The sequence below is a fragment of the Trichogramma pretiosum genome, unplaced genomic scaffold, assembly GCF_000599845.2.
Source record: "Trichogramma pretiosum strain Unisexual culture from Peru unplaced genomic scaffold, Tpre_2.0 scaffold108, whole genome shotgun sequence".
Classification (NCBI taxonomy): domain Eukaryota; kingdom Metazoa; phylum Arthropoda; class Insecta; order Hymenoptera; family Trichogrammatidae; genus Trichogramma; species Trichogramma pretiosum.
The window spans coordinates 174,241-190,265 of NW_019641704.1; the positions used below are offsets into that span (position 1 = coordinate 174,241).

The 16,025-nt window shown below is 40.4% G+C and overlaps 1 protein-coding gene across 1 annotated transcript in view; it reads right to left on the reverse strand.

Annotated features, from left to right (window-relative positions):
* Positions 1 to 307: 307 nt before the first annotated feature.
* The window catches only part of LOC106656582 (RING finger protein 207-like), a 92,452-nt gene continuing 76,734 nt past the window's right edge, over positions 308 to 16,025 (reverse strand). Inside the window, exons 7-9 of the mRNA XM_023462918.1 lie at positions 8,060 to 8,294; positions 3,091 to 3,381; positions 308 to 870 (exon numbers count right to left, since the gene is read on the reverse strand). Of these exons, the coding sequence (XP_023318686.1) occupies positions 308 to 870; positions 3,091 to 3,381; positions 8,060 to 8,294 (1,089 nt within the window). The remainder of the gene's footprint in view (positions 871 to 3,090; positions 3,382 to 8,059; positions 8,295 to 16,025) is intronic.

The following is a 16,025-nucleotide window of genomic DNA, read 5'->3' on the forward strand; positions in this document are numbered from 1 at the left end:
TGTAATAATTTGACAGCTGATCAATAGCTTTAGCTGTTAATCTATTTCTACCATCAATGGTTTTGCCATCGCTGAGGTGAGTTTTTCCAAGAGCTTTCTTTTTATTTCGAAGGTGTTTGCCCATCCTTTTGCCTACGTGATTAATGTCTTCTTTTTTGAATACTTTATAATTTTTTCCATATGGTTTGACTTCATCAATTCTTTTGTAAACTTTACAGTCTCCATCACCAATATAATTTCTATATTTGACGTCATGCAAGGTTTGTGAGCGCTTGAACATTTCTACGATGCTATCTACTTCCATTTGTCAAGCACTTCCAGTATGGTTAACCGTACAACTTTCTTGATGGATGTCAAACCACTCTTGGTACTCTGCAGTATCCTTATCTTTTTGTTCCCAGTGTTTACATGATTGACAGTATGCTTTTTTTGTAACAATATCTATTACTTTTCCAGATTTATAACCAATTAGAGATGCAGCACCTTGTAATGAAGTAAACCCTGGTTTGCGCCATGTACCATCTCCTGACACAGACAATCCATCATCTTTTTCAGGAGTGAGTTTAACTTCTTCTTGGAGTGCTTGCTGCATGGACTCGTTTGCAATATTTTCAGATGCTGTCTTAAAGGCTGAGTTGATGAGATCATAGGAATTTTGATTTACTGGATGTTGTAAATCCATTATTCCACAAAAGGTTTGCAATCCTTTCAACCCAAGACCATTTGCTCGCATTGCCACAACAGATCTTCTGTTGACTTCATAGAGATTTTTTTTCTCGCCAATTTTCTTGCATGAAGAAACAGAAGCAGCAACCGAACACTTGTGATTTTTACATTCCATGTCTATCATAAAACCAAGACCACGAGTTTCTGATTCAGAAAATTTCAATTGATATCCACACTTACAATACACATTGTTCTCCAAAAAAGGTAATAGTAATGAAAAATCAACTAAACGATATTGAACAGAGCTTTTCTCAATATCATCTAAAGATGAATTTTTAATTTTTTTTCTTGAAGCAGACTTTTTATAAATTTCTTCTTCAGTTTTAGATCTTAGCTTAGCATTTTCAAGTTTGATTGTCGCTGGTGGGGGTTTGAATTGATTACGTTTAAAAATGATATTTCTCTTTCGGCCAATTGACCCTTTTCTATCAGGATGACACCTGAGCCTTTTTTAGCAGGTTCCATAACAAAAGGTAATGAAAAACCAATCAAAAACACAAAAACTTCAATCAAAAACTAACCACAATAACAGCAATCAACTTATACTTTATTTTATAATAACATATACTTTGTTTTGTAGGAGGACTAACGACTGTAATAGAACGCAGTTTGAAAAAGGCGGTTACAAAGGCCGATACACAGTATTGCAACATTGTAGTACGAAATCGACTATCTAGAGGGCGTTCTTCGATGGAAAAATAAATTTGAACGATTTTCATTCTAAATATCACTAGTAACGATTTAAATCGGGCTAGTGATTTTTTAGTCATTTTTTTTAAATTTATCGTTGATCGCTGCATCACTAAATTTGATTTAGCTTCCGTAACTTTTAAGTATTTCAAATTCTGAGAACGGCGTTGGAAAGGGGAGGAAAAATGCTAGAGAATACATCAATAAAAAAAAAATCGATTTTTGAAAAATTTAAGGTGTATTTGTCCCCTTAATAACCAGCGAAGTAGAATATACGCTTAAAAATGCATCGTACAAAAATAGCTGTATCTCAGCGAATCTTGCTAATTTTTAACTTCTGAAACCGGCGTTGGAAAGGTGAGAAAAGAACCTATCAGACCGTTTCATGCAATTTTTTCCATAGTTGATTCTACTTAGCCATTTCCTGGAAGAAACTAATACACTTTTCGATTTTTCAATTTTTCGTAATGTCGTTTTTTGGGATAAAGATGTATTTTTCTACCATTGGTGTTTACTATGAGATAAGTGGACTGTAGATATTTTCAATAAAATAGTCAAAAATGTGCAGTTGTAATGAAAAGAATTTTATTATAATTTGTAACTTGAATCGTATGTAAAAAAGACAATAGGTTGGGAGATCAACACAACAGGCTGTGTAACGCGCTCCGACACTCGCAGCTAACTGCTCTCCGAAACCGGAGCGTCTTGTAGTTCCGGCGGAGAGGGGATGTGCTCCGAAGTCGCCAGGTAGTGCTACAATAGCGCCTCGGCTATGCACCTTGCGATGTGCATATTGAACAATTGGATACCATTGGATTCGTCATAAAAAATCCTAAACTTAAGCAGTGTCAAAAAATTTTCTAAATTTTTTCTGTTCATTTTTAAAAATTTACAAGACGATTTTTTGTTTTTTACGCAGAATAAAGATATCGAAAAAGTGCATTTTTTCAATGAAATCGTTCTCCTAGGTCAAAACTGACTACGGAATTCGTTTCTACACACAAAAATACGTAAGAAAACGTCTTGTCGACATAAATTTTACCTTCTGAGCAATGTTAGCAATCTATTATATGATTGCCTCTTTCAGAGCGATTTTGCTAAATTTCCGAAGCACGTTTTTAAACTTCGAAAGCCTATCGACACCGGTTCCGGTCACTTTTTTGACTTCTGCAGCCCGGCTTTTTTCATCTAAAACCTTGAACTTTCAGCTCAACCATGAGCCCAGGCGATACAAAAAATTTTTGCAAAAACGACCCGGTCTAGTGTAGATTCGTCGAGTGCAAAAACGGGAGAGCGAGAAGGCAAACAATGAGCAGATAGCAGAGCAGTCGTCAGCACGTACCAAGGCGCGAGAATCACTCGCAGGCTTGCACAGCACGTGAACGTGTGTGTGCACAAGCCGCGCATGTTTTCAATTTTATTATAATACATTTTTTACTATTTATGTTTTTATTTTAGAGACTTTAAGAAAGTATCGTATTCAAAATCATTTGATTTTTTTGAATATGAGAATTTCATGTAACATTATAAATAAGCAATTTGAAAAAAACACATTTTTGGATCTGTCATTTTGCTACTATCTTATTTCTGAGATGAAGAGTAAAAACTCAACCTTCAAAGTATTTTTAATTTTACATTAAATAAAATTGATAAAAGATTAAATGTTTTGCTTACGTCTAATGTCTTGATTTTTCTTCTGTCGATTTTGATTTTCACATAAAAAATGAGGAATATTTTTTTTGGAATCGTCATAAAAGAAAGTAGTTTCCGATGTAGTAATATTTGAAATTTTAGCTGCATCAAAATTCTTATGAGAAATTTGCGTGAAGTCATGTGGTAGATCTTCATTCTTTACGTGATTTTTATTTTCAACTAATCGTTTATCATTATAAGTATTTTTTTTTGGTTCATTTTTTCCCCCGTAAACGACGATATTTCCTCCTGAATCCAAAATAGCTTGAACTGCTGAAAAAACAATGTTCAATCGTTTATCGAATAAAAATTAGCTTGATGATTGTAATATAGTGACTACTTTGTAGCGACATTTAGTGACTAAGTCAGATAGCTCTCTTGCATGTACCACTTGTAACGGGGGAAGTTACGAGTGAAAGGGGTAATTAGTATTGCTGCATAAAATCACAAGTACTGCGTTGGTCGCGTTAGCGGCCGGGTCCGGTTACCTAAAAAGTAATAAGAGGGGAGAGTGCATAGGAAAGCAATCGACGCAAAAGAATTAAATTAAAGGAAAAATAATTATTATTGATAAGTGAGTGAATCAGGGAATTGCAGCCATGCTCAGAACGGCAATTTGGTGCAGTACCACGGCGCGCGAGTGTTTGCCTAAACCGGCGAATGCGAGTCGCAATGCAAATGAGAGAGAGAGAGAAAGTCGGTAAGCTGGCACTTACAATAGCTGCCTCCGGTTGCGATTCCCGCTGCCCAATCCACGACGATGGATTCCGGGCCGCTCACACACTCGCTCACAATGCACTCAAAAATGCACGCGTTGCAATCACTCAAACTCGCGACGCGATTTACAGCGGGCTAACAATATTCGTCGATTTCGACTTGCGAGTGTCGCTCGAAATCGGGCCCAGACTGTACTACCGTGTAGCTTCTCTGTTCGCACGCGTAAATCTTCGCCATGCGCTCGCGAGGTTCGCGCAGTCTTTTCCGCGCACGTGAATTTATGTCTCTTTCTCTCTCTCTCGTGCGATCTGCCATGGTCGCGCTTCTGCACCTGTAACAAATCTCATAATGAGTACAACATATTCGAATATTGGCTTTGGGGGAGAGAGACGAGATCCTGTCTGGATTCTCGTCACACACTCTAGGCTCAGACTTGTCGTGCACGCTTACCTGAACACACCTATACTCTAACTATTATTATATCTTATACTTAATAAACTATTATACTTAAAACTAATCTCGTATTATTAATTGCATCGATATACGGGATATCACATAATTGGCAACGAGGTTAACTAAAAAGTTATAGTTTCGTGCTGCAGTGAAAGTTAGTGTAGTTTTTTTTCTGGCTCTTTATTCGTCGATAGCCGACTTCATACATACCTAACTTAAGTGTTTATAGTTTGAATTATACTGAAACTCGCGATGAACTTTTTGAAATAATCGTAACAGTCGGTGTTCTTATTCGATTCCACATGGAGTTGGATAGTGGCGCAGAAGTATCTGTTATTCCGTATGACGCGTACAAAAAATGTTTAAATAAAATCGAGCTTAACCCTAGCTAAAGGTTGATTAAATATTTTGGCAATACATCGCTGAAAAGTATTGGAAAAATAAATGCTGAAATAACCTATAAAAACAAAACAGTTTTACACAATCTAGTTGTGACGGAGCAAAATAATAGAAAAAGTTTATTTGGCAGAGATGAAATGAACATTTTTGGTATGTACATATCAGGCATAGATAGTGTGCGTGAGACTTTGTCTCATGTTCAAAGTATGATTGACAAATATGCCTCTCTTCGATAGTAAGCTTGGCACACCGGCCAAGCTAGTATCATGCATATTGAGTAGGTACTTTCAGGTCAAGAAATAGGGCAGCTGAGTAGCAGAGCCGAGACCAAGATCGACAACGAATATAATCACGAGTCAGCAGCATGATGCGACACGACAATGCGTTGGTGTGCAAAAGTAGACCACCTGCCGCCATCTCGCGAGCGCCGGTGAGCCGACGCGAAACAGGCAGTAAGGAGTGAGTCCTCGTATCGACAAGAGTGATAGTGCAAACGGAAAGAGATAAGAGGTTAACTCGTGGCCAAGAGCATCGTAAAGTAAAGTAAAGTTTCGAGTGCAGTTTGAGAAGTGTGCAAGAGAAATAATAAGTTCACGTGCCGTGTGTTCCACGTGCACACGCGCGATAAGAGAGTCGGCGTTTGCACTTGATTTGCAAGGGCAAGCCAAGCCCGATTGCATCACTGCGTGGCCAAGAGAGGATAAGTGCTCGCTCGTCCAAGATCTCCCAGCCAGAAATAGTGAGAGAGAGAGAGACATAGTGTCGAGGCTGATGGCGAGGCTAGATTCGCTCGGCCAGAGCTCAAAGAACGAAGAGCATCGTTAAGCAATTTAGGATAATATTATTAACTAATCAGTAGCTTAGTCAGTTGCGTGTGTGCGTATTCGCGTGATTGTGAGTGTGATATTCGCGCCTACTGCGTCGTGTGTCGCGCCTTGTCGAGCCGCGTCACAGGAATAATTATCATCCCGCTGACTTAGTCAGTTATTGTAGTGAAAAGAAGAACCAGCAACAATGTAAGAATAGTTCTTTCTTGGTGAAAGTGTATGTCATTGTTATTGCAGTCACCGACGCAGCTGTCCTGCGAGACAGTTGGAGTCTTAGGTCAGCTGACTTGCACAACTGATTACTGTAGTGTGAATGTGCGAGTGAGAGTGAATAAATCGTTATATTTATTATTACTCGTTATATGTTCGAGTTATTATTTCGTGTGCCTTTCCCGTTCTAACCCACAAGTAGCCCAAGACTCCGGATAAGCCCTCCTTCAGATTGGACATACTTGGACATCCCATGGTCGGGTCTGGTCATGGTATGCCGATGGTTTCATTATGTTTGATGGTCCATTAGCAATTAACGCAACCTCAAGGTAAGTATAAGATCAACGTTGACTACTTCAAAATACAATTTAATAGAATATTTTATTAAAAATTATCAAAAATGATCATTAATGAACAAAATATTCTATTAAATTGTATGTGGAAGTAGTCAAAGTTTATCTTATGCTTAGCTTCAGGTTGCGTTGATGGCTAATGGTCCATCAAACAAAATGAAACCACATACAACTCAATCGTGTCATGCTAACACTTGGAAACCTACGACAGGCAGCTCAGAGACAACAAATACTTATTGCTGAAGGTTTTTAGACTTATGCCAATTAATTTAAGTATTTTTAAATATCTAACTTGACAAAGTACAGGAGTCCCTCGTATAACGCGGGTTCTTATAACGCGGTTTACCCTATAACGCGGTTTATCGATGTACTTTCAAATGGGGTATAAAAAAGGCTCTTATGCCTGTTTTCTGAAAAAATTTTTTCTACTTTTTCAGCTTAATCCTTTCATGTTTTGTAGTGTGGCCCCGAAAAGGGCCGATTGTTTACTACTTGGCACCTAATTCCTCCTCTCTGTATTCTGCTTGTTGTAGAGCTCCTTGCAACGCTGCTTGTCACGTTTTTTACGTGCAATGGGATCGGTGTTATTGGCTCAGGTCAGACTGCGCAGCGACGGAGAGTTGGCCTTAGTCGGTTTGTGGATCATGCCGATTCTCGAGGCACTCCTCGAACTGCCGTGGTTCCGCAACTTCACATAGTGGAGGGAGGACGTCAGTGGTAACCACGACAGAACGGGTCCTGTGACGCTGAGTGGCCTGCTGTTTGACAAAAATCCTCTCTGCCCTGGCGTACTTTGGATCGTCGTGTGGAAAGGTTCCTTTGGCCTTCAAGTCCCTCAGGTGGTCAATTACTCGAGCTATGGCCTAGCCTCGATATGACTGCTGTAGTGGGACTGCAACTATTGAGCAAAGTTTGACGAGTGAATCCCACCTCTTCGATTTCTTGCCTGAGGCCGGCCACCCCCGCTGGCTGGGATGCCCTTGGTCGTCCACGATGATAGCGGGAAAAGAAACTGGAGAGCTCTAGTCAAGAGTGAAAAGACATGCCAAGCTACTTATACAAGTACTCCACGATTCGGTTGTTCACGAATCCTTGCTGTATCATGTAGGTAGGCAGGGTAGAAAAGTGAAAAGGCTGGGTTGGCAATAATTAGATGTTTATTGAACAAAAATCCCTGGGCCAAGTTCTCTATGTCGATTCGGCTCTGGCTCAGTCCGAGAGGGGAGTGACCGTGGCGGCCAAGGCATCGGCGCGCGACATTGTAGTCGGAGTGGCGATGGTCATAGCTGCATTGATTGCAGTGGGAAAAACAAAGAATATAATTTCAGATCGTAAAGTAAAAAATTGTGATATTTTCACAGCAATCAATTATAAGAATAACAATTGACTATCGTATTTTCAATCCGATTTCATGTGAGTGAAAAGTGTAAGAACGTAAAGAAGCGTATACATTAATTGGATACGTAAGTTGGACTGACGAGTACTGCGTGGGTAATAAGGCCCAATGTCACTTGAGTGTAGAGTGCGAGTACCAGTACGAGTCAATTCGAGTGCGCTAGAGAAAAGAAGTTGATTCAACGGCGAAGCGGACCATCAGGATAATCGATGGCATATTCAACTCAGGAAAGTGAGTGGTGAGTCGGGCGGCCTAGCCCTTGCTTGTTGTGTTTGTAAATTATGTACGCCGACGCGCTTTGCAGGGCTACAATACAAGTGATAAATAGGATACGTTGCTGATTGGAAGTTTTATTCAAAAAATGTTATCCTATTACCCACCATTTGGTATAATTTCTTTCGTACCCAGCATTCATTACTTAATTCAGATCTTTTTAAAACTTGTTTTTTAATTTCATCGATGCAACAGTGAAATAGTTTTATATAGCTGAACCTCGGACATAATACTCATAATTTATTTTAAAAAAAATTATTTTTTGTCTTAGGAATCTTAACTATTATTGAATTTTTTATTTTATTTGATAATTAAATTTTTACCATTCGTATCATCTTTATCTTTAGAAGACTTAGGAATCAATGAGCTGTTTTGAAATTGTAAATTGATCAAATGATCTAGTAATATTTGTAAATGCAAATTACTTTCATTGTCTGTGAAAGTATTGGATGTACTCATATCCATAGTTGGAGTAAAGGTTTTGATGAAAGGTTCTATGTGGCTAACTGCAACTTGAAGCTGTTTAACTTCATTTTTTAATGACGAAATATCATTTATCTGAAAATAAATATGATTTTAATTACTACCAATCAACTATACAATTTGTAATTTTAACATTTTGTTTTTTATTTCTGGGGACATACTAAAATTTTTATTTTATTTTTTACTTGGGTATTTCTCACGGTTAGCAAGATCATTTGTGACAGTCAAGTTACGTTGTCACATGTCTCTCCCCTCTTCGGCATTAAGTCCGACTGTGACAGGATACAAGCCACTCTTGTACCTAACGCAGCAGCCGCAACGACGCGCGTGTGTGTACTTGTGTGTATACTAGAGAGAATCCGCGTGTCAAAGCACGCGAAATGGCCTATCTCTTTCTCCCTTATGGAACAAGGGCCTACAAATTGGTTACGTGACCCATTGGATCGTCTTGCGAGTGTCTGGAGCGCGAAATAGGGAGAGATACTCGGTGACCGTGAGAGAGTTAGCATCGGGAGCGTTGCTCCGAAATTCGACCGTGTCGCGAGATCAAGATACGATTGAACGCTGTAAGTGCATGACGCGAGATTCGCACGACTTGAGCGGGTATATAATCGACGCGGTTCGATCGAGAACGAATCGGTAAAATTGCGAGGAGTATTTCTGGCATTAGTTTCGTTTATAAATTACACGGAAAAACTTTTGACCATGTTTCACGCTCGAATTCTGAAAACGAATCTCACGCAAGTTTTACTGAACTTGTTTTGTGACCACCACTGAGCGCGATTCAGCCTCGAGACTGAGCATGAATTGTACTCGACTCAGAGCACGAATGTATCTCTATGTGTTCGAGCGTAAAACATGGTCAAAAGTTTTTCCGTGTAGACTCACGTTCTCTTTTCGTCATTGCGACTTCGCGAACCGTGCGGCCCATGTGAGCGAAGGGTCAATCCAGCTGCGACTACTACCATCGGCTATTGACGTCAATGCTGTACAACACCTGTGTTTTTTTAATTTATAAATGGTTTTTTATTGATTTAATAGATTATTATATACAATGTGCAGGAGTGAAAGAAAAAAAAACCATACAAAAAAATGCACTTGAGTGTCGCAGCATATACAGAATGTATCAATGATACTTCGCTGTACTAATATAAACTAGGATTGGGAAATAAATATGGTCCAGATTAACTGGTAATTTATACAAAGTATGCCAACGCAGGAAAAACACAGTGTGTGAAAAAACTGCAAGGCTTATGTGTTACAAAAAAAAAAAAAAAAAAGAAAAGGAGATTAGAAAGAGCAGGAGTGTGGTTGTCCAGGCGGGCGAGAGATTGTCATGGCACCGTGCTCTTCTCTTTGTAGTAGCTAAATTTTCTCAGTGCAGCTATGTCCGCCGGTAGTAAGCCTGGGTCTTTCGCCATCCGATGTGGCTCTCCGCTGATTCTCTTGTTCCGGCTGTGCCTTATTATGTTGTAGAATGTATGTTCCATGTTGGCTGATATTATAAGTGAGTTTTCATCGAGGAATTTGAAGGTTTCAGGCGGTGTGAAGCCTGATTCGCAAGCTCGTATGTGGTATTCATCGTTCGGAAAGAAAGGATCTGATATCAAGATGTTTGAGGAGACTTGCATAGCATTTTTTATATGATGTTTGATTGTTTTAACGATGAACGTTTCCAGTCTCGGTATTTTGGCTGCAGCGTAGACACGATAATTGCTAACTCTTTTCCTAAAGTCACTTTCCTCAGAGCGGTGTAGACCATGCAGGTTTGATCGGCGGATTCTTGTAGGCGTGGCTGGAGCCGTGTCATTATAATTTACAGAGTATTCTGTCGTTCTAGCTGGTGCATTGGTTCTTTTGTCTGGCAAGGAAAACATCGACGTAAAGTGGAAAGTGCATATCGTGTCTGTTGGTTCACCGTCTTGACCTTCGTGTACTAACCCGTCGTTAACAAACACTCTTCTGCTAGGCGTTGATGGTGAGGATCGCCCGTGTACGAACAGCGGCGTCTCCCACTGCTCTTCGTCGCTTTTGTAATTCTCCAATATAGCATTTGATATACGCCAACGACACGAGACTCCTGCGTGCGTATCCCCACTCCGCCACTTGGCCGCTGCCGGCTCGCGCGCCGACCGGCCAGCGGTATAAAAGACAGCGCCGATTCGATTCGGCACGCAGTTCCACTCCTGGACTTTCCGGAGTCGGATCTTGCTCGCCACGAGAGCTTGGCCTAGGGAACGTTAATAAACCTGAGTTATACACATATACTCAATCTTATTATTTCTCGCTCCTCTCCAAGCCTCCTTTCCACTTCTTGCGCTGAGAAGCTTCACTAGCGACCGCTAGGTGGCGCAGCGCCGGCACCCACAAGCTACTTATCCCCGCCAGGGCTTAAGTATGGGCCACTTCGAGCCTCGATCTTTCCCATTCAGCGAGTGCGGCCTGGACTTTCCGGCCGCAACTGACCAGCAAGGCCAAGACAAATTCATCGCAGAGTCACCGCAGCCAAGTTTACGAGCTCAACGGGGTTTCCAACCTTCTGTTGCAGAGTTGACTACGGAACAACATCGGATCTCGGCTACCACTTGATCCACATCAATCACCAACGAAACAATTTGGAACTTGTACACGCCAACTCGGCCTCGGTCCTTTTCAGGACCATCTCACGTAGGATTTCGAAAGACCTCGAACTTTTGCTAAAGATCGAGGCTAACCGACTTGTCAATTGCAGAGTGCGAACTCTGAAATTCTTTTCGGTTTCCAGCCTTTTCAAGGCTATCGTTTGAAAGCTGACGAACTTTTTGTAAAAGTTCAATTCAAACCGTCTTAGCAGTGGCAGAGTGTAAACTCCTAAACTCTTTTCGGTTACTCGCCTTCTCAAGGCTACCTTTCGAAAGCTAACGAACTTTTGTAAAAGTTCAATTCAAACCGTCTTAGCAGTGGTAGAGTGTAAACTCCTAAACTCTTTTCGGTTACTAGCCTTCTCAGGGCTACTGCTCGAAAGCTGACGAACTTTGTAAAAGTTCAATTCAAACCGTCTTGGCAGTAACAAGAGTGTAAACTCTTAAAACTCCTTTCGGTTCTTAGCCTTCTCAGGGCTACCGTTCGAAGGCAAACGAACTTTATCAAAATTTGACGTTCCCGCGTAACACATTCACTGGCAACTTCTCACCGTTGTTTGAAATCCATGTGACCTGTTGTTCTGGCGCATAAAGAGCACGGTCCTTTTTCGTGGCGTTACTATTATATTCAGCGTAGAATTCGTGCATCTCTCGCTTGGAACTCGGCAGCCCTTCTGCTGCTCGTACTCGATCATACATCGCGGCGCTATGTTGATCGAGTACCTCGGCGCTTTGCTTTTCGTACGTCTCAGCGCTACATGTAAGGTGTTGTGGCGTGGCCGATACGTATTTGTACTGATTGCTATGCACGACTGTGGTAACTTCTTGGTTAATCAGTACGTGCGGCCTGCAGTGCAAGCTATGAGTTCCTGGCCAATGTAATGGCGAATATACCGACATGCGACTCATCGTTGTTACACTCGGTCTTCTTGTCGAAGTCGACCTGTGCGTGAAGCGCGCGTTACTTGTAACCGTCGTCGATACACAACTTTATGAGTGTATGCTGGCACGACTGTGATGGCTCTTCTTCTTCTCTACAGGCTCGTGCGCCTTCTCGTGCTTCCACGAAATTGACCGACAGGCTCGCGCGCGCGAAAACAGCGACAAGCGTTCTGGCTGGTTCGATCGTTCGAGAACCTTCTTTTGTTTGCAACTTATTTCATTCACTCATCATTCACACTGATGCTAATTATAATCATTTGCCTTTCTTTTCACATTCCCCACAAGGGTGATGCCAATTGCGACACGGTGACTTTGCGATGCCCGGCCACCGCCGCACTGTAAAGGTCGCGAGCTCGAATAGGGCTAGAAACGCGATGTTCGAGGGAACGGGAAAGAAAGGCGAAATAAAATAAAACACAAACACTTATTTATTATTTACGAGAAATCATTTTTATTTATCAAAAGAACTGGCGTAATTATCTGGCGCGATCACGACTAGGCACACACACTCTCGTACACGACTCTGGCGCTATTTCTTTATCGACGATCCGACGTTCTGTCTCCTTGGCGATGATTCTTAATTAAGTAGACTCAGGCAATATGGGCACAGGCAAATCGTATTCTCGGCGGCCAAAGACCACAGTCCAAGGTATCGCGAACCAGCTCTTCGTGACTACAATCAATTTACGCGATAACTATTGAGTCGCTCTCAATGCTTCTCAAAAACACCAACTGCTCTCTCACACCGGACACGTCTAACACTTTTCAACACTGCTCGCACTCTCTCTCTCTCTCTCTCTCTCTCTCTCACTTAAATTAACTCGGGCCTCTACTCACTCGACACAAAGACTCACTCGTGCCTCTACTCACTCGGCACAAAGACTCACTCGTGCCTCTACTCACTCGGCACAGAAACTCACTCGTAACTCTCGTACTCTCTCGCTCGTGGTCAACACGTGAATGCCACACCGACGCAGCTCGTTCTCGCTCTCTGACGTCACGCGCCCTAGCGGCCCTAACTCCAAATTAGTTATTGTCCGGCGCGAATTACAATTTATGAAATACATCGGCTCTCTTATTTGCTCTTCTGGTGCTATATTCCGGCCCTGGCGTGGTTCGCTCATCAAAATCACTGCTCGGCTCTGACACGAAATTCTGTAGTGTCACAAATCATTGATATGATCATTTTTTTTAAATCAAGCTGTATGTACTCTCAGTATTTCTGCATGCTCTGACAAAGTAATGTCTATTGTGACATGAACTATATTTATAGAGCATAATGAAGTTATTAATATTAAATATTGTTAAAAAATACCATGTATTAGCGCATCATGGTATCAGTCTAACGCAGTCAAGTCAAACTGGCTAAAAAGTATTTACGCTTTTACTTTTCCATGTTTTGAATACCTCATCAATCAATAAAATTGGGCGATTGGACTATATTGGACTATAACTTGCGCATTATCGATATCGCAATTTACAAGAATTTACAAGAATATGTTTGATGACGCAGATAAATATATGTATGCGACTAGTAACTTGGATGAAGACTTGATCGCAACCACGTCTTCTGCTATCGATTTGGCGTCGGCCGGTGACAGATACGAAAAGTTGAAGGACGAGTTAGTGCGTAAATTCACTATCAGTGATTTAGAGAATCTTAAGAATATCCTGGGTAATGTTAGGAGGGGGGAGGTAGGATCTTCTTCAATGGTTTTCGAGCTGCATTTTAATCATTTTTTTTGAGCACATAGTCAAATGAATTTATCTATAAATTATATAGATTCACCTACCCAGTGAATGAAAGGTTTCAAAAAAGTTTGCTTAAATTTTGCTCAAATCAACGTTTTTAATAAATTAAAGGCTATTATTCAGATGGATTATAATAGTAAATGTCTTTTTCTAATGAATAGAATTTTTGCAGAATTTTTACTTTCGACTTTCATTAATAAAATAAGGAAAAAAATACACGATGCACCATTGAATAGAGCATTTTTACCAGTAAATGAAATTATTTTCAGAGTCATTTAATTAATAGTAATATATTCAGAAAATTGTTAAAATCTATGGAAATATTTAGTATTAATGCTCAATTATATTATAAAATTTCATTACCGATAAATTAGTTCAGTTTAATTAAATTATTTGTACTTTACGATACTAGTGGCATAAGTAACACTTTTTGGCACGGCGTAGTTTAGGACCCGAGCGCAGCGAGTAAAAAGTAAGTAAAAAGTAAAAGTAAGAGAGCAAAAAGTGTCCCTTATGTCACGAGTACCGTACAACATTTTATAGCACTGTGCTAAGTTCACATTTATGCCCCCTTTTCCGATACATAAGTAACACTTTCTGGTAAGGCGAAGTGAGGTTAGTGCACGAGCGTATGCGAGTGTGATGCGAACGCATCCGTGCCAGAATGTGCGACTTATGCCACCGAAAAGCGTTCCATAAATGTGAACTTATTTATAAATAAAGTTTCATTCACTGGTGCGATTTCAATCACTGGGGAGGTGACTCTACATTATAAATGGTTATGTGAAGAACAATCAGTTGAATTTTGAGCTGAAATCAGTGAAAAATAAGCTAACTATAGCAAATTTTCTGGCACAACGGGAAAAAAAAGATCAATTGCGGTGGATACTGTAACTGAAAATCTACTCGACCGATTCTTTCCGAATTTTTTTCACTATTTATCTACATAAATTATGAGGTTATGACGTCGAGATATCACGTTTAATATGATTTTTGAGTTTTTGGCATTATTTCGAAGTAAAAAAAATGACTTTTTTGAAAAAATGAAGGTAAAAATTAATCGTACATGTTGGTAAAATGCATTGAAAAATGCAAAAAGTTGAATTATCTCGTCGTCATACCCAATTTTGAGAGGTGATATATTATAAGAATTTCATTTATTGCCAGATTTGACGTGTAAATGTCTGATGGACTCGTCAGGCTCAGTCGTGGTTTTGTTTCACGCATTAACAGCGATAAGCTTAAAATTCGCAGCATGTCCGTGATTAATTTTAACTCAGACTTTGCCCATATTCTTAGTAAATTTCCGGAAGCAACAACACTTGCTTCACCCAAGCCCATAACGTGTACAAAAGTGTTTCATTATTTGAAACCGAGGGCAAGCCTATTTTTTGCAAGGCTCGTAGATTGGCTCCGGCAAAATTGGCAGCCGCTAAGGAATAGTTTTCCCAACCGTACAAAACTGGCATGATTAAACTTCCGTCAAGCCCTTGGGCGAGTCCTATCCATATGGTGCGTAAGAGGGATAATTCTTGGCGCATTTGTGGCTACTATCGCCGTTTAAATTTAGTTACAAAATTTGATGCTTATCCGATACCACGGTTGTTGAATTTTTCCGTTTCGCTGTCAGGTAAGTCAATCTTTTCGACGTTAGATTTGAAAAAGGCATTTAAGTCCTGATTCCAGTCAGTCCCGACGATGCCCCGAAAACAGCTGTCATTACGCCTTTCGGCTTGTTTGAATTTAAAGTCATGACATTCGGCCTCCGAAACGCCGTGCAGACATTCCAATGCTATGTCGACGCGGCGTTGCATAATTTGGATTTAATTCTTCAGGCACGAGCATGAAGAACATCTCGAGATCGTGCTGGATCTTCAGCAACAAATATCGTTGCAGCTTAATGTTGATAAATGTATTTTTGGCCGCAACATTGTCGATTTTATGGGATACGTTGTATCGGCTGACGGATATAAGCCCATCAACAAAAAAATTAAAGTTACTTTAGATTTTTTGCGACCAGTAACTATCGAGGAACTTCGGAGACTCCTCGGCGTCATTAATTTTTATCGCACTAGCCTACCGCGCACCGCAGAGTTGCAAGGCGCAATTGAATACATTTTTGACTGATTCTCGTGAGAATAACAAGCGTCCGATTTGATGGGATACACAAGCTGTCAAAACTTTTGATAAATGTAAGCAAAGTTTTAGCGACGCAGTTATACTATAGTTTCCACGAGCCGATTCGAATCGTCATTAATGCATCTGATGTAGCTATGGGAGGTGCTCTTGAACAGCAAATTGATCAGGTTTGGTTGCCTCTAGCTTTTTTTTCTTGAAAATTTAACTTGGCACAAACAAAATACTCCACATTCAATAGAGAGCTTACGGCGATAGTGGAGTCAATAAAATACTTTCATTACTACCTTGAAAGCCGTAAATTTACGGTCGTAACGGATCACAAGCCGTTAATTAGCTTCCAAACTTCATTACA